The sequence below is a fragment of the Argiope bruennichi genome, chromosome 10 (genome assembly GCF_947563725.1).
Source record: "Argiope bruennichi chromosome 10, qqArgBrue1.1, whole genome shotgun sequence".
NCBI lineage: Eukaryota > Metazoa > Arthropoda > Arachnida > Araneae > Araneidae > Argiope > Argiope bruennichi.
The window spans coordinates 40,573,346-40,597,282 of NC_079160.1; the positions used below are offsets into that span (position 1 = coordinate 40,573,346).

The window sequence follows — 23,937 nt, forward strand, 5'->3', positions numbered from 1 at the left end:
ATGTAATTTTTATAATTCTTTTGTAGTTGCTGAATTTTTATATACATGAATTCTTGTTCATAGTAATTTTTTTTTAATCATGGTAATTTAAACTTTTTTTAATGCAAAAATTGTATCTAGATATTTTTATAATATCATTCTTCTTCCCATATTAGTCACAGAACATAAATTATGACAAAAGCATTGAACCTAGAAGAAAAACCAAAGTTTCTCAAGTATGTATTGAAAAATTTTCTTTTCTTGAAAAAGCATTTGCATTTTAATATGTTAAAATTTCATTATGTATTCAGTGAAACTAGTATATTTTAATGTATTTCCTTTTGGTCCTTTCAAAATTCCTATTTATTGAATATATTTTGCACTCATTGCATACAGTAATAATCAGGACTGGCTTTTAGATGATTGACTACAGGGTGCTACAAAAATGTAAAACTTAACTTATCTAATTAACTAAATGAATGTGTTTGTATTGGTTCTGTAGATGCCACACAGTTTGGCACATATATACTTTGAAAGCTTATAATGTGTATCTTGGAGCAATTTTTTTTTTTAGAATTTTAATTAATTAAAAATTTAACACAATTTTAGCATTCTTATTGATAATTTCCAAAAAGATTATAGTGGAAAAATAGTTATTTTACAATATAAATAAATGATACCAAATTTTGTAATATAATTTTTTTGTCCTACAATATTTTATAATTATATTTTACAACAATATATTTCTTTGTTGAAGTGAACCTCTTAACCTTTTGCATTATTACTACTAATATTTCATATTGGCCTTTCCTTCCATTATTATGACCAAATTAAGAAGACTAGACTTATTTTTCCATGGTGAGTTTCAATATGCGGCATACTTTTAATAAATTTTTTGACATTTAGTTGTACGTAAAATTAAGGTTTAAATTCAGAATCAAGCAATGGTGAAAAAATTTTTTAAGTGCTCCATTTTAAAATACTGTGCTTTTTTCTGTGATATAGTTGGATGCATAAAGATATTGTTAAGGATCACTTGGTTCACTTGTAGTGGTTGTATGGTGTGAAAACACAATCAGTAGGCCTCAGTAGAAAACAACAACGACGTTTAGTAAACACAAAGACACAGACGACGAATACAAAGTCGACAACTATGTACAGCCGAGACGAACGCACAGCACACTACAGCAAACACTAGCCCACAAGTAGTAATCGACCACAGCACACAAACTAGTCAGACAGAATCCAGCAGGAGAGGGGATAATCGGAGCTTCGCTCTACGATCTCTCCAAACCTTGTCTTCTCACTATGTCTCCTGTTTAGCTGTATCCAACTGCCGACTCACTGCCACACGACTGGCTACTCCACACACGACACGACGCTGCTTCCACAGTAGACAATAAGACTCGGCACACAGCTAAGTTCAGCAATAGCTTGTGCCGCCTTTGCTTTGCTATCCTCTCGAAGGCTCGATCTTGATAACGACTCCAACTACTACTACTACTTGCAGCTTGAGACTGCCGTCCTTTTATAGTTCCCGGGAGGCAGGCCAAGAACCTTCTAGGCCAATCAGGCGTATCTCGGTTCCTAATGGACGGATCGTTAAATTTCTCGAAGTTTCCAGCATTGTCTATTTTGGCGCCAAATTCGTCGCCAAGTGTGTCGCGACGCTCTAGGATTACTGGCTCGGCACCCGAGCAGCATCCAATACAGATGATTGTAAATCAGTCTTTCGGGTGATAGAACCAACCGTGCTGGGAAGCAATTTTACAGGCTTGTAACAGTATACAACATGAAAGAAAAAAAATGTTTAGTTGTTTTGTTTATTTGGTTCAGAAAAGGTGCAACAAGTACTAGATATTCTCTTTTAAAAGTTTTCTTTTCTCTTTCACACATACATCTTGGAAACTTATATTTATATTGCCTAATGTGCAAGAAGCCCCATATTCCTTTAGGATAAATATTTTGAATTGCTACCAAAGTTATAACAGCAAACTTTGGAACAAGCTTTCCATTCAATACAGAAAGTAGCTTGAAAATGAAAATGAATATTGTGATTTATTATGTAGCAACTTCTACTTTTAACTTATTTTTGAAGAGGTGCAGTTTTATTAACAATACTGTGGAATTGGTTATTTTAAATATTTTTAATTTTTAATTTGTGAGCATTTAAAATTTTTCTTTGATGCCTTGAATTTCCGTTCAAAATAATATTGTTAAATCATCATTGGTATTGCAAATTTATTTTGCTTTGTTTAAGAGTACCAATTGCAATTTTTTTCAAAATTGTTCAGTTACTCTTATTAGTTAAATGTGGCCTGTTTCAATTTAAAATGTTTCATATTCAAATCAATCATGAATAAAAAAAAAATTTTTAAGCCTCCTAATTTCATTTAAGCACTACTGCTATCAATGTATCAAATCAAAAATAAAAGTATGAAAATTTTTCCAATTTATGTATTTTAAAAATTAATTCCTATGATAATTTAAAATTTATATTAATAATCAATTTTAATCATAAAATATTTTATTGATTAAAATTTTATACTACTTATTTATTCATTATGCATGCACTTAAAAAAATTGTTAAATATTATAAATGAATCTTATTTGCATTTTTTTAATGCTATTCTAGTTTTTTAAATGAAATGAAATTTTAATTTTTTAATTTTCTATGACCATGCAACAATTTAGTTAGGCTGACGTTATCCCTATATATAAATTGTCTTTGGATGTTTATTATTTAATAAATAAATAAATAATAAAGAAAGATTTTAAAAATTTTAGATGAAAAATAAGAGTATTTTTGAATGACATATGCATAATGATGAACGAGAATTCAATTTCAATATTTGATGAATTAATAGAAATTAGTTGGAAGAAATGTGCTACTTTTATTTTATTTATACATAAATCTAATTTAAAGGAAACAAAATTTCTTCATGTTAATTTGATAGTTTGAAATGGTATGATCTAATTCTTTTCGATAAAGTTAATAAAAATATGATAAAAATTTTGAATTGAATCTGATTTTTTTTTATAAAAGATTTATTTGATATGTGTTACTAATTTGTCTTTCTACTTACCAGTGAGTTGCTTAAAATGAATACTTTTGAGAGCTAAAAGATTTCTTTACAGGATAATTATTAGTATGCTAATAATAACCTCAATTAGATATTATACATGATGCCTTATTTTAATTATTAAAGTTTAAATAACTTATCTTACATTTAAAATTTGTCAGTGTTATGCATCATTCTATATTTATACATAGAAGGTATGTTGAGATAATTTGATTTAAAATAATTGGGGGGGGGGGAGTATATGTATTTTATTATACTATGCTTTACAGTTTAAAAAAGATATCTTATTCTGATTTTAAAGAGTATTTAGAATGGATTGTAATGAATAGCTTTTCAAATTGTTTTAAATTATAATTTAAAAAATTTTATATGCTAACTTGAATAATTCAAGAAGATCAAATATCTGGAAGCTTTGACAGAGGCATGTGAAGAAATTGACATTATAACTTTAATACTAGCCAATATTGATGCTTACATACTTTGTGAAGAAATTGGTATTCTGAAATCAGTTCTTCCTCTGGAAATTCAGAATCTTATAGAAATCCTTGAATTCCTTGCTTGCGACAACAGATGTACTTCATTTTCAGATTTATATATTTCAATATGGATTTTCTTGACAAATCAATTACTGTAGCATCTGCAGAAAAAAGTTTTTTCAAACTGGAATTAATTGAAACATATTTGTGATCATCAGTTAAGTACGAATGTTTCAATAAATTTGCAATCATGTCTATATAGAATTTGAAATCAGCTGACCTTCAGATTCAGATAAAATCCTAAAAGACTTCATAAGCAATAATTGCAATAAATAAATAAATAACTTTCTAATAATCAGAGATGATTAGATTCAAACATGTGTTTTCAATTTTGTAAGTCTTATATTATTTTTTCTAATTATATACTATTTATTATTATTATTATTTATTATTAATATATTGTCTTATATTATTTACTAGCCACCTTTGGCAACCAGCCGGTTCGCCAATCTTAATGTTCGTTTAAATTTCAATAATTAAATATTTTATGCAATTTTTACTTTAATATATTCTTCATCAAAATATTTTAAAACTTCAAATTTTGAGAGTCATATAATTTACTCATAATATTATAAAGCCTTCAGTCATAACTTAATATGTATCTCTCTCATTTTCTGTTAACTCCCGTAGAATTTGTGCTTTAAATTAAAGTGGAAAGTATTAATCTGCAATTAATATAATAATATTTTTTACTGAAACAAAGCATTTTTTTATATGATTACTGATAACAGAGTCACTGAGCGTTTAAACTTTATGGGCACTAAAGAATATCTTTCTTAATTTATGTAATATCTCAAGAATTTGTCAACAAAATTTTCTCAGATTCATCATGAACAGATCGATTCATTAACAATGTTTAATTTTAAATGCTTCAAGCACTAAGAAAATAAAATGAATCGTTTAAAATAATCAGTCGAAAGTAGGTTTAAAAAAACTGCTTAAAAAACGATGTACTTAAAACTATAAGCATATACAAATATATATATATATATATATATATTACTAACATAAATACAATTTAATTACAAAAGCATGCAAGTAACCTAAAAATAATTTAAATCAAGAATCATCCGTTAATAATAGTTTTCAACAATGAGAACACAATGTGCATGCGCGAATTTTCACTAAAAAACTAAAATTTCGCTCAATTTTTGTAATTATAATTAAAAAAAAAAAAAAAAAACTCATAGGCGCACATTTTCACCCTCCAAAGTACATATATACCAGTTGAGTTGCAAATACTCATCTTTATTAGCAGTAGGGATATCAACATTTAGTTTTGCTATTTTACATTTGATTTATGCTGTTTTTCTATACATTGAATATATTGTTAAAGCGCATTAACAAAAGAATACATTTATGATTTTAGAGGCGATATGTAATTTAATTACAGTAATTTTCAGTTTAATTTATGGTTCTTTTTATGATGTGTGTGTGTTAGACTCACTTTAAACTAGCCATTTTTGGTGACCAGTTGGTAAGTAGTTAATAGTCGCTATTAAAAATCTGTATGCAACTTATTCTTTATGATTTATTCATCAAGGTATTTTAAAGGATTCAAATTTTGGTAGATTTATAATTCATACTTACGCCGATTTTTCTCCCCCCCCTTTTTCATTGTTATTTTACAATGCATTTTCTTTATTTTTCTCCCCTAAATTGTAAAATTCTTTAAAAATAGGTATACTTTAATAGTATAATTTAATTTCTTAGTTAAAACAATGTAAAATTTGGCAATTTTTCTTCATTTTAATAATATTTTATTTAATGCTAATCTGAGGATTTAATTAAATATATCCTCAGATTAGTTTAGAACTGGATAGTAGTTTGATTGTAAATTAAAGAAAAAAAAAATATTTGCATCTTTAATAATGACGTTTATCAACGGGCTTTGATCTCCCAAAATTGTTCTTAAAAGCGTTTTTTTTTTTTTTTTTTTTTGTCATCCCCGTTTTTTGGTACTTTAATGTTCGTTCAGAATTCTTTATGATTCTTGTTGGAAAGTGTATTGTTAAAGTATTTTTAAATAAATTAAAAATAGAAATCTTCTTTATATGTAAAAGAACAGTTAGAATTGGAAAAAACTTTTTGAATTTTCTGATGACAAAGTTATATTTTTCCCAATATAATTAAAAAATCAGACGATAAATATTTTTTTATCATAAATCATTTACCGTATTTAATTGAAAGATGAATAATTGCAAACGATAATTTCTTTACGTTTAAAGTGTTTATTGCTGAGACCAATTTTTTGGCATTTGTTTAAAAAACTTAAAAGCAAATCGGTTATTTCAAACTTTCGAATTAATCGAAAATAAAAAGCTCTTAACCATCTAACTAAAGGAAGATCTCATAGTCTATTTAAAAAGGATACGATACTCCTATAAGCACTCTACAATTCTGCTATTTAAGGTAATTATTTTTTTTATCTTCTTGAAATAACCTTTTTATATAAATAGTATTATTTGAAACAAAATAATTTTTCATTTCTATTTTTTAATTCTTATCGCTTTTTTATTAAATTAGTAAAGGTTGGCATGACTTTTTTCTGTTTTCTAGCAGTTATAATTTGTAATTAAATGAAATAGAATTCTAAGAGAATACGCACCATTCTTTGCCATCCGGAAAATATAACTTCCGCTAAGATAAGAAATTAACATCTATTGCTTATGTTTTCAGAGAAAGGCATTTTTAGATTGTCTTTGTAACGATACTTTCTAAAATATAAAATGTATTTATTAATACCGTTATTATTTAGTAATACCGTTTACAAACCAGTCCCGAAACTTCCTCGCATATTTCTTAATAAACATATTACTCCCTTTTTTTTTCCCAGTACAACAGCCGTGGATCTTTGGTAAAGCCGTTATCAATATCAATGCTCAATTTCAGAATTCTGCATGTGGGCGTATGATACTTCGTAATATTGTGAAGAAAATTCAGTGTGCATTTTTAACGTCCCCCTCCTTTTTTTTTTTTTTTTTTTTTTTTTGATCCGTTGAATTCAAAATCTGACATGATACTTTCATTTTAGTTACATAATTACATACCGCATTTCATTTATTTACGTCGCTCCGTTTTAGAATTATCACATTTAAAGCATAGGAAAGCAGACAGACACACGATCTCTCCGTTGACAGATTTTTTTTTTTTTTTTTCAAAATCTGATATAGATTTACACTGCAATGTTAAAAATGTACCAAATGTAAAATGTTAAAACCAAATTTTTTCCAAGTAGTTTTATACATTTTGAAGTTATCACGTTCATCAGTTTTGGGGCTGGCAAATTTCCTGTTTACGGATTTCGTTCAAATTCGGGCCTAAGTCCATATACCTAATTTCATGCTTCTACTTCAAAACGTTTTTGTGTTATCTTTTTCACAAATAGACAAACATAATTCCAAAATAAATGTTTTTGTATTTAGGGAGGTATGAATTAATGAAGATTCTTCAAAATCTTGAGTTTGAATTCTCTAAGCCTTACAAACTTTTTTTTTTTTTTTTTTTTTTTTTTTTTTTTGTATACGAGAAAGTAAAAAATAGTTTATAACGTGATAATCTTTTAGGCTTGATTGCACTAATTGTTGCATTCTTTCTGTTATATCATGCAATTTATCATGACTGTTTATCAATTTGTCTGTGAATCTTGGAACAACTCTTTATAATGGTAAATCTGTGCCCCCCCCTTCTGTCCCCTTTCAATGATCAATTCATCAAAATTAGTTTTTCCATTCAACATTGAAGATTTTTTTAAAAAACAATAATGCGCAAATAATCATTTGCGGAAGCGATGAAAATAATTTTGCAGAATTATTCCAGGTGATCAAAGTGATGAGAAAAAAGCAGCTGATTTTTTTTTTTTTTTTCAAAAAATCTTCTTTATTTTATCCTAAGGATGCGAAATGCTTCAAGATTTTGTTGCAATATTATCAAACATTTCTTATATGCATATCAGATTTAAGATGGGCAAATGTCAGTTGCAACAAAAATAATGCAAAGTTCTTTTCTTTTTTTTTAAAATTAAACATCTATCACTCTTTAATATCTACTTTTATATCGTTTACGAATGTTAATAAAATTATAATTTTGAAGTTTTTATAAAAAAAATTTTATGATTTAAAGATTTAAAAAATAATTTTTTATGTCTGAACTGTCTATAATGATAAGTTGTATATAACAAATTTTTATTTCGATTTCTATTGTATCGTTATAACGTTTCTTTGAATATCTACATATATTAGCTATTTATGGAATATTTATAGGATTCCTTAAAAGATATGAACTTTTATAAGTCCTAATGCATGTAATTTTTGTAGTAGCTAGTTTGCTTATTTAATTTGAAACTGTGTTCAAAAATTTCTCTTAGCAAATCTTATGTTTGATAGGAAAAATAATCCTTACATTATCTTTATTGCCTCATAATTTCTTTTCCTATTTTTTTTTTTTAAATTCTGGAAGTTTTATCCTCTTTATTAAATATTTCTATTATTATTGTAAATGGAGATTTTTTGTTATTTCTTTGGGTTTTTTGAAGTGATTTATTTTATTATTTTCCGAAAAAAAAGAAAGAAAAAAAGAAAAGAAACTCTTTGATTGTGATATCTTATAACTTTAAACGTGCAATTCTTGTAAATATATAAATTAATTACGTGTATCTCGGAAGCGGCTATAACGACTTGTATCAAGTTTTATATTTAGATAAGGCTTTGCTTTTTAAGTTTATCTATATTTCCTGGAAAGAAAAACGATTTTACACACACAAAAAAGGATTTTTTTTATAACTAAATATTGACATGTAGATGACATGCGTAATCGTTTCAGATATAGTGGTTAGAACTTAGGACTCCCATGAATTTTTCTCATGTTCGATCCCGCATTTGCAATTCAATTAGATTTCGCTTTTAACTTTAAATGAGCCATAGGATTACGATTTTAGAAGAAGGGGGGAAAAAAGGGGGAAAGGCTCGGTTTTCCAGATACTATAATGTTCAGTTTCAGCAATTTTATTTTTATCCTTGTTGAAAAAATGCTTCATTTGTAAATCGTGCAATTTTTGGAAACAAATCCAGTGCTCTCTTCTTATCAATACATACAGAGAAAATTTTAGGACAATCTGTTTAATAGTAACTGTGGAAAAACTGACTTTTTTTGGTAAAAAGGCGAAATTAAACATTTTATAAAATAATTTATAAACTCATCTCTAATTCTAATTTTGTATCGATGTTTTAATGCATTATGTAGTTTATGTTATTGATCTTGAGATTTCATAATAATGATAATTTATTCTTATATACTTTTTAATCAAAATTATTTTCTTTCACAGGAAGTGTGGGCTTCAACTTTAGATATGAATCCTGAGCCAAAATATTATCCTGAAGAAAATCAGCCGGTAAATTTGCTTTATTTATTTATTTTTTAATTTTTCAATAATTTTTGTATTTATTACTTAATTTACATATAACAATATAAACTCATCTCTATAAATTCATCTCTAATTCTAATTTTGTAGCGATGTTGCGTACACATAAAGTAATTTATGTTATTGATCTTGAGATTCCGTAGTAATAATAATAATAATGATTTATTCTTATATATTTTTTTAAGCAAAATCATTTTTTTCACAGGCAGGATGGGCTTCAAGTGCAGATATGAATCCGGAGCCAAAATATCATCCTAAAGAAAATCAGATAGTAAATTTCCTTTATTTATTTATTTTTTAATTTGCATATAACAATATAAACTCATCTCTAATTCTAATTTTATAGCGATTTTGCCTATATATAATGTAATTTATATTATCGATCATGAGACTTTGTAATAATGATTTATTCTTATATATTTTTTTAAGCAAAATCATTTTCTTTCACAGACAGGATGGGCTTTAAGTGTAGATATGAATAAGGAGCCAAAATATCATCCTAAAGAAAATCAAATGGTAATTTCCTTTATTTCTTTATTTTTTAATTTGCTTAATTATTTTTATAGGAATATATTTTTTACTTTATGAATAATATATTTACATATAACAATATATTTTGAGCTTAACTGATTAAGTATGCATATAGTCACTCTGTTAATTAGAATTCTGAAAAAGGAATTCTTTTTTTTTTAAAAATAGGAATTTTTATTCATGGAAAAGTGTTAGTTATGTATGCTTAATACACTTACACATTTGTTATTTAAATGTGGGTTTGTACATTGCAATTTTGTGGTTGCTGTAGCTTGAAATAGCACTGAAATAATCTGATGACAAATGTTTGATTTTTATTGTATGTAAGTCTTCTATTCTAGGTATATGCATAGTAACTATATGAGTCACTATGCAAGCCGGGAACAGCTGTTATGTAGCTGCATAGCTCAGTCATTTTTCGGATTTGGAACAAAGTGGAAAGTTTAGAAAGCTTTTATCCACACTCATAGTATTATTTGTTTCATTCATGTTCATAGATTTGAATATTGCATACAAAATTAAATAAATCAATAATTAAATAAATGTACAAAAAAAAAAAGAAAGAAAGAAAGGGCCCTCGCAATTTTGCACTGTTATTTTTGATAGCATTTCTTGATAGATTATATATACATATATGTATGTAAAATATATATACATATTGGTATATATACATAAAATATATATTATATTTATATATACATATTGAAAAATTTGAATATTGAGTGTTCTTTCTTAGGGACCAAGTACTTCCCAGGAACCAAGCACTAGCTCAAAAAGTGATGAAAATTCAAGAGGTAATCGCAAAAACAGGGTAAGTTTTTTTCATATTTTAACAACTTTCATACAGTGAAATTTAGCATTTTTGTTATGGCGACGACTTTGGCGATAAAATAGATATTACTGGAAACTGAGAATTTTAGCATTTGAGCCAATAGGAATAGAGATACGCCTGATTGGTTCAGAACCTTCTCTGTCCGCCTCTCAGAAACTATAAAAGGTTGGCAGTCTCAAGCTGAAATCATTAATAATAGCTAATAACAACATTATTTTACTCTGCACTACATTATTAAGTTATATTAGGTGTGCTAAGCTACTTTTCAACAGCAATACTAAGGAATGGAGATTGCAAGCAGAACGCCCATTCTCTCCATCCAAATGTTCGTATTCTGTTAGTCGTGAATCGTAGTCAAGTTTCGAGTCGTCGGGAGGATAGCGAACCAACGGCAGAGTGCCAGCGTTGTGTGAAGCCCAAGCTATTGCTGAACTGAGCTGTGTGCCGAGTCCTGTTATTTATTTTAGAAGCAGCGTCGAATTGTGTGTGGAGTAGCCAGCCGTGTAATAGTGACCCGGCAGTTGGATACAGCTAAAGTGATGGGACACTGGAGAATTGCAGCCGTTTGGGGAGACCGTAGAGTGAAGCTACGATGAATCCCTCTCCTGCGGAATTCTGTGTGGCCGCTTTGTATGCTGTAGTTGTCATTACTACCGATTACTACTTGTGGTCTACTGTTTGTTGTAGTGTGCTGCTGTGTGTTGTCTGTGTTCATCTCGGCTGTATATTTGTCGTCTTTATATTAGTGTCTTCGTGGTAAATAAAAGTCGTCGTCGTTTGTTATTGAGGCCTGCTGATTGTTTTTATATTATACATCCACTATAAGCGAACCCGGTGACTTTACAGACTTAGTAGTGGAATTTGAAGTTCCATAACAATATTCTCTAATAGAATATTAATATATTCAAAATAGAGGAATATATGAATATTCTATTTTGCAGTCAGTGATTCATTTCTTTAAATATACAATAACAAGTTATTCCTTGCATTTTCATAACATCTTGAAATTTTTTAAATTGTGAATATTCCTTATAGAGTTTAAATCTGGAAAAAAAAATTTATACTATTTTTAATATTTTTATATACTATGCTTGTGTATATCTTTTATTTTTTCTGTTTTAAAATTGTTCTAGAAATAAAAACAGATTCTACCGATGGTAAATATTATATAAATAGAGTGGTTCTTAAAAATAGTATGAGAATAGAAATCCATCTCTTATTCATTTGTTTTTCATTGTTTTTTTGTTTTAAATATTTTAATGCATGATAGTCAGGCTTTGACAGCTGTGCCAGACATAGATAATATTAATGCCTTTATTAAGGTATAATTTCAGTTAATTATTCCTTAATAAAGTTTTAATTATTTATTAAAGAATAAATGTAGTCTTTAAAGAATGTTACAGAATGAATATGAATTGCATACCATTTCATGTAATTTTTTGTTTAAATATGGATCAAGGCTAATATTTTACACTGATAATGCATTTCTTTACTATTATAATAAATAAGTTCTTCTTTCACACACACAAAACAGATATTAAGCACTTTATCATGATTTTAGTAAACAAAAGCTTATTAAGTGGTTTAGCAAGCTTTTAGTGAAGTTTAATACAGTTATGTGATGTATATTTTATCACATTATATTGCTATGATATGTTTGCTATATACATAGCATAATTGCATTTAACAACATTTAGGTGTTACTTAATTGTAGAAGTGTTTGTAAGAAAAGTTAGACCAGCGATTAATAAATTTAAAGTGAACAGTTGTTGACTTTGGGCATATTTACAGATTGAAATTTAGCATCAAAAGAGTTTTATCTTCATAGTATTAATTGTCACATTCATAATAATGGAACTGCATGCAAAATTGAATAAATTATCAGTTAAATTAATGTGTTAAAAAAGAATGGAGACTTAATCTCACAGTGCCATTCTAATAAGTATTCATATATCCTGTATTTTCAAAATAAGTATTCATATATCCTGTTGAAAAAATTTAAATGCTGATTTTTCTTTTATAGGAACTGAATATTCCTCAGGAACCAACTATTACTTCAAAATGCAATGAAAAATCCAAAAATCGTCCCAAAAAGAAGGTAAGTTTTTTTCATATTTCTGCAAATTTCATATAGCTACATATAATGTTTTTGTTATTGGTAAAAAAATCTGTTTACATGCTAAAGGTTGCTTCTCAGTAGGGCTTTTCTTGATTTGCTTTAGAAAATAGAAACAACTTTCTTAAAATTTTAACTAAATATTTTATCTTGGAAGTTAAGGATGAATTCCTTTTAGTTCTGCAATAATTTGTTTTTCTTTCCATTTTCTAAAATCTAGAAATTTTGGTATGTTGTTAATATTTCTATTTGAGTATAAAACAAAACAAACTTAATTTACTTTTCACATTTTATACTATTTATACATTATTATGACTTTAATTTTTTTTTTTTCAGATTTTAAATTGTTCTAGTAATATGAATAGAATTAATCTGTGGTTATTATTCTATCAGTAGAATGGTTCTTGAAAACAATATGAGAATGAAAATTCAGTGACTGTTCATTCTCTTTCATTGTTGGTGTATTATTCAATGATGAACAAATTTTGCCAGATTGTGGCAGACATGCTAATGTTCTCTTTTATTAGGAAATTTTAATGAACAAACATAAATTACATACTCTTTTATTTAATTTTTTATTGAATATGGTTCAAAGCTTAATATGTTTTGCATTGATAATATATATTTGTTTAAATATAATAAATAATCCTTCCCTTCTCTAAAAAATAAAATAAATGGTTTATCATGTTTTTATTTATATTTTTATCATTTTGTTTGTTATCATGCTTTTATTGATATATGCATTTTGGTTCATGGATAATGTACATAACATAATTGCACTTAACAAAGTTCATATTTATAATTAATGTGTAATTACTTGTAATAAAATCCAGAGCAGTGATTTAAAAACTCAAAACAAACATGATTTTGAGCATATTTTAAATCATTATTCCGTGCATAATTTCTATTATGTTTGATTTTTCTCCTCAAGTCATATAAACTTTTTTTTTTTTACTGACTTGCTTATTCAAAAGAATTTATTTCAAAATTTAATTTCTAATACAGGATGTAAGCAAATTTTTAAAAGTAATGTATTGTAAATAAATTACTTTATGTGTTGTAACAGGGTCTCAATAAATATAGCATGATTATCTTGGAATAGAATCATCAAATAAATCAAGCCATTGTGAAATTAAAATTTCATCAAGATATTACTATATTAGATAATGCCAGATAGTAAAAAATTTTAAAAAATTAAATGTCATGAAACATCTCAACATCTTTAAAATGCACGAAAAAAATTTTAATGGGAATTTTCTATGTAAGAATAGCTGGTGGAATGTGTTTTCAAAAAGTGTTCAGAAGTGCAGATGAGGAATATCCGTAATTTTATAAAACATAATGGATTGTAAACTACTGTTTGGAAGGAGAGTCTGGAGATAGAAATCTATTCCCCATGCTAATTATCTGCAGGATTTCTTATGTATAATCTATTACACGTGATACATTAATGCATGTCCGACTGACTGAGAACCATGTTAAGTTGATATTGCTTTTTTTTTGTTGTTGTTTTTTTCTTATAAAGTAGCTCACAATGATAGTATAAGTTTCATAATATGATGTTTATTGTTAATTTTTGTTCCCTAACATATTTACATTTGATGATACTCCAAATGAAATTTTCAGTGTGTCTTAATTTTTTTTATGGAAGAGAACGAATTAATATTTATATAATTGTATAGGTATTCATGTAATGTCTCTGATACAAATTGGCAAATTAGACTGCTAATTAGTCATTTCTAGTATTTTATATTTTATTATTTTTACATAATATACTTGAATTGGTAGTATCACAAATAGACTGCACCATAAAAAAAATTCATCTAAATTGTTAAAATAATTGATACAAAATGTTAATCTGCTCTGTCCAAATTTTTAATGTGTTTTTTTTTCCAGGCTTCCAAAAATAAAAATAAAAAGAAATCTGAAGAATCTGTTCCATCTACTGAGGTAATCAAAAGCATATGTTTTTAATATTTATTTAGAAAAAAATTAATGAATAAACAATAGTATGGATATAAAAGGTCGTTTATTAACACTTTATAATTTTGTTAATCATATTACTCAAAGAAAAATGTCATGAAAAGATTACATTATAACATTCAAACATGCTGAAATTTTTGAATGCTTTTTTCAGGCTGCATCTAAGTCTAAAGAGAAATCAAGAGGCTCGGTTGCAACTGCTGAGGTAATCAGAAGCATCATATCTTAAATATTTTTTTAAAAAGAACTAGCAAGCAAAGTTAATAATATATGATAAAGAAAATAATAATTTTAAACTAACATAAATATTCTTTATAATATTTTGATTTCTCTAAATCTCATTCACATTGCTGATGATAATGATAAATATATATATACAATAGTTATAGTACAAATTACAACTACATATGTATTCTACAATTTTGCTTGTAAAAAACTGTGCTTGCTTTTCAGTATTGCATGCCGTGTTTAGTTTATGTAGAGTTTATTTTTAGTGTTTCTTTTGCCTTTCTTCTTTCTATTAATCATTCAAAATGCATGGCAATTTTTGGCTAAAGCATTTCCCATTGAGTTTTATCTTAACTAATAAATATATTTGAAGTAACTTGACGACATATTTTTTATGATCATCTTATCTTGAAGGTTATCTTCTATTTCTAACTGTATTTCTATTCTCATTATCTTCTTAGCTGTTCAAATGTACTTATTTTTGTGTAAAATGTAGCAGCAAGCAGTCTTATATCTTTATTTTCTATTTTCATTGGTAATTTATTTGATATTTTTTGGTCTGAATTTATCAAATATTGCATTGGATATTTCATTAATTTGATTCTTTACAAAGTCATACATATTATATGGTTTTCAATTTCTTTAAAAACCAGTGGAAACTTTCTATGTATGAGGAATAATTTGTCACCTATTATTTACTAGTTGCAGCAGGCTCGACAGGAATATTTGTTATATATAGTTTCATTTAAATTATTTTAGATCTGTGATTCTGCCAAACTGTCTAACATTGAAGACCTGCATTTTAATTCTTTTAGTTAATCTTTGTTTATTGTGTTCATGAAGCTTTCTTATGAAGTCCAGTGCCATAACATCATAGTGTTAGAAACGTGAATATCCATTTCATCTAACCTTAAATAGTTTTCAATGATGGAAGAAAATAAAGCGATTAAATATTTAATAAAACAATGAAAAAAGTTTGTATTTCATGGTAATAATATAATCTATTTTTGTAAATCAAGCTATAAAATATTTTTTAAAAAATTCAGAAAATTTCTCATGACTATTAAATTGGTATAATTAAAAAGACGATTTTCAGATTTTGAAACTGTATAAAATTGAATTTTGTGCAATAATATTTTCGGTAGTTATTGTTTTTAAAAAAACCTCGCTAAAATTCAGTTTAACTTAATTAAAATTAAAATTTAAAAAAAATTGCTTTGAAGTACACATTTAAGAAATTTTTTGTATATGGTAGCTGTAGGTCAAATAGTCCGACCTCTCCAGTACCAGCACACCCACTTTCATCCTTATTATTAATAAATATTTATAATGAGTCAGATATAAAGAATACAAGATACCAGATTAAAGTTTTTCTCCATTTTCCGTGAGTATTGTCTTTTTTTTTTTTTTTTTTTTAGTGAATGGTATAATTTCTTTTATTTTAATCATAAACTGAAAAGACTGTTTGAATTTTGAATAAAAAGATTCTTGTACTTAGTATTATCCTCTCAGCCAGTCTGCTACTTCATCAGGAAAATTTGGACTAAAATTATCATTTATCTATATATTTTTGTAATCTTGCCCAAATTATTTTTGTAGAATTTGAAATTTGTGTGCTGGAATCTTCAAATTATTATTTTTGGTTATTTATTTTAAAGGATGAAACAGAAAGTGCTTTTTTCTCCCCTGGAAAAAATTGTAAATCTTAATTGCTATTGTATTATTCTTTTATTTTTAGCCTTCTCTGGAATTTAGGCTGCCAATTAAACAAGAAGTAGTTGATGATCCCAATGATGAATTGCAGTCTTTTACAACAAATGCACCATCTTATAATAATGCCAGGTAACATGATTAATTCAATTATCATTTTAATTGCTATATTTTATTACTAGTTAAAAATAAGTAAAATAAAATTAAATACTCAGTATGTTTAATAAACTCATTAAACATGGCATAAATATAATGATTGAGGATGAATTGTAAAATGTGTTTCTTTAAAAAATAGGCTTGAAGAACCAGGTGCTAAACATGAACCAATTAAAGACGAAATTCTAGAAGAGCCACTTTTCTCAACACATGCAGAAGCATGGGGGTAATATAGAATATTATTTATTTATATGAGTGATTTGTTGTTACTTTAATCCAGAAATTAAATTAAGTAAACAAATGAAGACAAAAACAGTATTTAATATTAATGTATTATTACCTTAAATGAATAAAAGCAAAAATATCAAGAGATAAAAGCTTTGATTTCAAAATTTGGTAAATGGGAGGTTGTATACCTGCTGAAAATTGTTTAGAAAACTTTCTTAAACAAACAAGAAAAAGAATAATGAAATATATATGATATTTTATAAATAGATTAAGCAGGATGCATTATAACTATTGATATATGTTGAACTATAAATTATTCAATTATTGAATTCAGTCTCTTCAATGAAGTATTCCATATTTTAAGTTAAATTAATGACAAAATTTTGGTTTGGAATTGAATAATAATCATTGAAAAGAGAAGTAAGAAATGAATATCATGGTCTTATCAATAAACAATTATTCATATCTAATATTAAAATTATTATAAATTAAGAAGAGGATTAATTTTGGCAAGTTTAGAATTTAAAGATGAAATAATTGAGCAAAAAGAGACTATAAATTAAAATTTGTCAAATATAAGGACTTTCAGGAATTCCTAATTTATGCGACAATTTTGACTGACCAGTTATGTAGCAAATAAAAAAAAAATTGATTTTTAGTAGTATTTGCCATAGCAATAACTTTTTTATTATTATAATTTTCAGTTTTAAATTTTTTAATGTTTTTCTGGTTTTTTTTAAATTTTTTTATTTTAATATTTAAAATCTTGTTACAATGCATTCTTGTACTGTGTTATTTTCCCCCTTCATGGAATGTTTTAGAATAAAACAAATAAATAAATGTATTTAGTAATAATTGAATTTTTAAAAATCTTTAATTGACCTTATTTTTGCCACAAGCGTTTTCTTCCTTTTATTTTTTAATCTTTTTATGTAGTTAATATTTTATTTTAACAATAATTATATTTTCTGAGGTGTTCTGTCTGTAAAAAATAATAGTTCAGATAACAAGGCTCCTGAAAATAACTACTGATTTTATGTGAGGAATAGATATGACTCTCCCCCCCCCCAAAAAAAAACCCCTACTAATTTTATATTTGAATGTGAGCAGAAGACTTCTAAATTTTTCTAGGGAACAACTCAGACATTTACTCTGTGTGAGAATTTGTGGGGCTGATTAAAGAAACTTCTTGTTCATAAAAAAAGCAAGGAATAATCAGCTGCAGAACCAAAATGAAATAGGCAGATATGTTGTAAAATCTTGATTAGCATAAGGTTTCCTGAACTATTATTTAATATATTGGGAAATTATATTAATTTTTATGTATGCTTCAGTTCTCATCTTTTTTTAATTGTTGGGGAACATATTATTGTAATAATAAAGTTGTTGAATAAACTCTTAATTAAATTATAATTTATTAATATATAATTATATGATTTAATTTCAAAAAAATATTGTATTGTGGAACATGTAGAATCAAAAGTACAATTATCCATAAAGGCTTTCTCTATTCTTTACCAGTAGTGAGTATCTTTTGTGTTTAGGAAAATTTAGTATTGCAGCTATAAAGATCACCAAAAATTACTATCATTATTTTAATTATTATAAGCTGACATTTTTTAAAGGAAATTTCTGTGTTTGAAATATGTTTTTTTTAGTTTAAGGTCGGTCTGAGAAGTTGCCTTATTAATTTGGTTCCTAAATTTACATTTAAGGAAAATATTGTTGAAATGATTGCTTGCAAGAATATTTAATCTGTTTCATATTGGGAATATAAACTAAGCATGTAGTTGACATATATATATCTGACCTAATATGTCTTGCACTTCTAAATGGTATTTTCTACTCGCATCTGCTAAAATACAATGTGAAGAATAAACTTTGATTCGAGAATTCTTGTGAAATATATATAATAAATTAAACCTTTTAACTTACCTTTATGTGAGTAAAATCCTTTGAAGATTTTATAAATGAAACTACGGTGTTTTTTCAGAGTTATAGCATATAGCCATTTCTTCTCTGACTTTTAAAATAATGATTGAAAGAGATCAATAATAATTATTTCTTCATTGAAGTATCTTTCATTAAGTGTTATAAATTGTAAAAATATATCTTTACAGAAATTATTTTTTCCTATTTTACTTTTACACCAGAAATGAAACTTTGTGCTTTTGCTTGAAAAATCAATGTACATGAGTTTGGCAGTGTTGCATTTTACTTTAACAGGAAAGGTTGAAATTGAAAAGATATAGAAATAGATATTTCATAGTTTAGAGATCAGTTAAGAGAAATTTCAGAACTTTCTAATTAATGTGCTTCATGTGGAATTAATTTTAACCATTTTTCTGTACACTGTTCAAATAAAAACTTGGGAAAAAAGTAATTTAAATGAAACGTAAAATGGTTGCTTTTAGAAAAACATTTTTTTCCATGTGCATTCTAATAATATAATAGAAATAAACTTTTAAATATATTTTCTGAATAAAATGCTTGAAACATTCTTTTGAATTCAGTTTTTTAAATTACCATAAATAATTTAAAATTTCTCTTTCAGCTCCAGATATAATGAAGAATTTTTCAGTGCTAGATATGATGAAGATTATTTGACCAGGTCTTATATTGAAAATGAAAGAGATCGTGTTTGGTTAGTAAAGATTGGCTTTAAATGGTGACATTATGTAAATATGGTGGTTTAAAGAATTTATGCTTTTGATTAATTTTCTATCTTGAGTACAATAATTTTTATTTCATTAGTTGATTTATAACAAAAGAAATTTAAGAAGCGTTTAAATTGTACATGGTACTTAGCAGTTGATGAATATTACATTCAAATAATCAAAAGATTTTTTAAAATACTATTTTTGGAAGGTGCAAGAAAAACAGTACATTTCTTGGTGGCTGGAGATAGGCTGCTGTGTTTCACAGTGCTAATAACATTGCTACCCTTTCCCTGTTTCTCTGTATCTTCAATATTCACAATAACAATAATAAATGTAATTCGGTATTCACAATAACAGGTGTGCGCGCACACTCACTGACTCTCTAATATTAATTTTGCCTGAGTTTACTCTTTCTTTTCATTCTAATTTTGTGTCACTGACAAATTCCAAATTTTACATTCTAAGGTGTGTTAGATAATAAAAATTTTTCATAAATATTTGCAGGATTTCTAATTTATCAACTTCTCTTATAAAAAAATTCCACAAAATATACCTTGTAATATACTGTAATTTCATTCTGCGTCAATTTATCAATTCATCTGTTTTTATATTGGATTTAAAACATAAATGGAAAAGAATATAAAAGTAAGTATTTAATCAACGTTATAAAGCTATTTTTTTCTAGAATACCACACCAAAAGTTGAAAAGAAATTTGTCTTATGTTACATAGGTTTCTGTGTTTCATAATAAAAAGAATGGAATGCAAATTAAAAAAAAAATATTATTTGAATATTTGCTATAATTATTAAATTTAAAGATGTAAATTGAGTTTTCTATCAAACAAGATACCAGAATTAATTTGATGTGTAGTCTCTTCATAATTTTCATTTAATTAACCAAATAAATAGAACTTCACATATATAATCTATTTTGGACAACAAAGTCAAATCTGTATTTAAGAAGAGAATTTACCACCTTTTTGTCATCTTCTAATAATTTAAATTTTGCAAACATAAAATATATATAGATTATATTATAGTTAATCATTATATTATAAACGAATAATATATAATTACACATTTTTGGCAAAATTTTTTTTTAAGGAATATGTTATAGTCTCAAAATTGGTAATATGTAAAATTTGTTTGCCTTTTCAAGGTTTAATGGTAAGGGTGCATCTGATCATGTATTTGAAATAGAACCCCTTTTTCCAGAAAATGAGCCGCCTATGACGTAAGTAATTTATTAATCTAATATATAAAAATGAATGCTCGTTTGTTCGTATTTTATGCGCTTCCGTATCGTTCATCCAATTGAAATAAAACTTTGCCAATTTATTGCTTGCATTTGCGCGAAGGTTATAGGCATAGTACAATTATTAGCATGTATTTTCAACACAATAAAATTTACGAACAAATCGTTTTTATGATTCAACATTATTTTAAAATTGACAAACGACACATGTCATTCGGATTTAATCGCACATTTATAAAACAAAATAAAATTATTATCATCGATGCCAATCAATGCGAGTGAAATGAAAGCGGAAAATATTTATTGCAAGCGCTAATTTTTTTTCTTCTTTTTCTTTTTCTTTCTTTTCGTTAATGAATAGTTATTTACACAAAATACTGTCATTCATCGTGCAAACTATTTTGGCTGCAATGAACTGCACGTATTGTTGGAAATTTTCTGGTGCAAACAGTAATTTTCTATTTATTCAGTGAATCGACAAACGATATTTCGGATTCACGATATATACAAGCATATATCATGTTAATAGCTTGGTCAAAAAACATGCCTCCCAAACGTTCGTCTCTTAGTAGATCTACTAGCGCAGCACGTAGAACTAGGCGAATTCGAGCTTCTCAAACAAACAAGGAATGACAACCGAAGCAGATTGTTTACAAATTGCAAATTCACGTGCTTCAGAATCTCAAGATCAACATGCGGCAGGAATTGAAAGACAACATTTATGTACTACCCAATCACGTGTATCAGAATCAGAAGACCAACATGCGGCAAAAATCTTGGGAGCTATTCTTAACGGAAAGTCGAATGGAGATGTGCTCATTCCATGCATTCCCATTATTCTCACCTGCATGCCTTTTGATTTCAAACGATTGCAATTCCCCATTCGGCTTGCATTTTTGATGACCGCCAACAAGGCGCAAGGTCAGTCGCTTCAAGTATGCGGATTGCACCTAGAAAATCCATGTTTATCACATGGGCAATAATTATATCTTGGATACTCACGAGTCGAACAGCCAAGAAATTTGTTTTTGCAGAAGACGGGTAAAAAATGCACTACACTCCCGAGAATCTGGCCTAATGTGGTGGGTGGACTGGCCGAATAAATAAAAAGCCGGATAGGTCGGAGTTCTGTAAGTTCATTTCTTTTCCCAACAATATCAGAAGGCAAAGTTTTTATCCAAAACTTACTGTCATAATACGTATTTTCTCATTTCTTATTGAGTACCATTTATCTCAATGTGAACGCAGCCGTGGCCCGGTGAATTAAGAAGCAGTTGTCGGTAACGTGTCGAGTTAAAATAGAAAATTCTGTGCTGGTAGTTTATATATTTATTTACTGCACTGCACTGCACTTTTCAAGAATTTAGTAGAGTAAAAATAAATTAAAGTATATAAACTGTTTACATTTTAACATAAATTGTATAATGCCCAGTAAATGCAGGAAACATAAACAAGACATTAAATTAAGTTGTAGGCTTTATTCTTAAGAAAACTGGCTTAAACTGATTTTATATTTCGCTGATAAATGGTTACATAGATATGAAAAGATAACTCTAAGATAAGAGTCAAAACTTAGTTTTTAGGTTTTGAAAAAGTCTTGAATCGATGACTTAATAGACGCCTTGCCTTTTTCATTTAATTACGATGAAAGGAAACTAGGCCGGATACTCGGAAATGTACTGTATTGTCTATCCTTAAGCACTTGAATAATAAAATTAAAAAAATAGAATAAATATTATTTATATTTCAAAATAAAATAGGACATTAGTGTGACTAAATTAAACTGAAATTAATTTACTGTCAATTATTTTCTTTCTTTCAAATCGTAATTTTTTTTTTCTATTTTTTTACAGAGTTTTAGGAGTGGAACTTAATGCCCTGGAAAACTTTCTTCGAAATAATGAGACCATATAAAAGTGGTATTTCAGTAAAAACCAAAAATGTTCCTATATTTGGATACTTTTCTTAAGTAATACATTATAAATATTTGCTCAATGATTAGGACTTTTTTTTTTTTTTTTTTTGTTATTTCTTCAGTCATTTGAAATATGTTTTTGGTGATTACCATGATATTTTTATCTGTATATAACGAAAAGTGTTTTGTGATAAAGAAATATTTTAATGAATGTTGAAACTTCTACAATAAGCATTTAAATTTAATAGAAAAAAATATGTGTATACTTTGATAGCAGTACACATCTTTTAGAACTTCTGTTTTTTTTAAAAGATATTTTGCATTTAGCCTGTTTCTAATTTAATGTGTTCACTGTTGTTTTCCTTTTACTTTAGATAGTATGCATATGTATTGAAATGATGTTATTCAATAGTTGTAATGAAAAGTTTTATCAAAGATATTTTGCATTTAGTCTGTTTCTAATTTAATGTGTTCACTGTTGTTTTCCTTTTACTTTAGATAGTATGCATATGTATTGAAATGATGTTGTAATGAAAAGTTTTATCAACGTTTTTGAAAGAACAGATATTTTGAATTATATATATGTGTGTAGAAATTTAGTTTTTTCATTTTTCCATAATTTTTTTAAAGTTTTACTGATGTCTTTATATTAGAAATAAGCTTTTTTTTTTTCATTTATTACTTATGTTAAATGTTATATTGTAAACAATATGCTTTTTCAACTTGGAAAAGAAAATTTTCATTATTATGACTGATTTTTATTGGTATTTTTATGTGTGAAAATGTTTCGAAGAAAAAATACTTGTATCATTAGTTACAAATTGAAATTATAAGAGAAATTGGAGTGAATATTATAACAGCTGTGAATATAACAATTGTTCACCTAGACACTTCATGATTTGTCAAACTCCCATTTCATACATTTCTGAGAAAAGTTACTACTGAAAAATCAGCCATCTTTTATTTTCAGAAAAATGTGATGAAACTGTGATACTGCCAAAGTATTTTTTTTTCCAGCAAATAAATGTATGTTATTTTGATAACACTTATTTGTAAGAAATCCTGTGATTTTTTTATGCATATTGTGATATTTTCTTTTAGTGCATATTAAAGAAAATTCAAATAAAATGTATTGTTTTTTTCTTTCTATTTTTAAATAAGTATTACAAAGTATGTGTGAAAATCATCAGTTATGTTTTGAAAACTCAGTACAATTGAGCCTCGATTATTTAAACTAATTGGAACTGCACTTATCTTGGATAATCTGAATCTCTTTTATACAGACTAAATTTAAAAAAAGTGACTT

The 23,937-nt window shown here is 26.7% G+C and overlaps 1 protein-coding gene across 3 annotated transcripts in view; it reads left to right on the forward strand.

Annotated features, from left to right (window-relative positions):
* LOC129988347 (peptidyl-prolyl cis-trans isomerase 1-like) overlaps positions 1-22,792 on the forward strand; it is a 33,780-nt gene extending 10,988 nt beyond the window's left edge. Inside the window, exons 6-18 of one of the 3 annotated variants that reach the window (XM_056096546.1) lie at positions 156-215; positions 8,922-8,987; positions 9,223-9,288; positions 9,468-9,533; positions 10,285-10,359; positions 12,404-12,478; positions 14,393-14,446; positions 14,634-14,684; positions 16,446-16,549; positions 16,713-16,799; positions 19,356-19,445; positions 20,621-20,695; positions 22,570-22,790. In XM_056096546.1, coding sequence (XP_055952521.1) covers positions 156-215; positions 8,922-8,987; positions 9,223-9,288; positions 9,468-9,533; positions 10,285-10,359; positions 12,404-12,478; positions 14,393-14,446; positions 14,634-14,684; positions 16,446-16,549; positions 16,713-16,799; positions 19,356-19,445; positions 20,621-20,695; positions 22,570-22,630 — 930 coding nt within the window. In that variant the 3' untranslated portion in view covers positions 22,631-22,790. Of the gene's footprint in view, positions 1-155; positions 216-8,921; positions 8,988-9,222; positions 9,289-9,467; positions 9,534-10,284; positions 10,360-12,403; positions 12,479-14,392; positions 14,447-14,633; positions 14,685-16,445; positions 16,550-16,712; positions 16,800-19,355; positions 19,446-20,620; positions 20,696-22,569 lie in introns of all 3 variants that reach the window. The other 2 variants (XM_056096547.1, XM_056096548.1) reach the window with 2 other exon arrangements.
* The last annotated feature ends 1,145 nt before the right edge of the window (positions 22,793-23,937 follow it).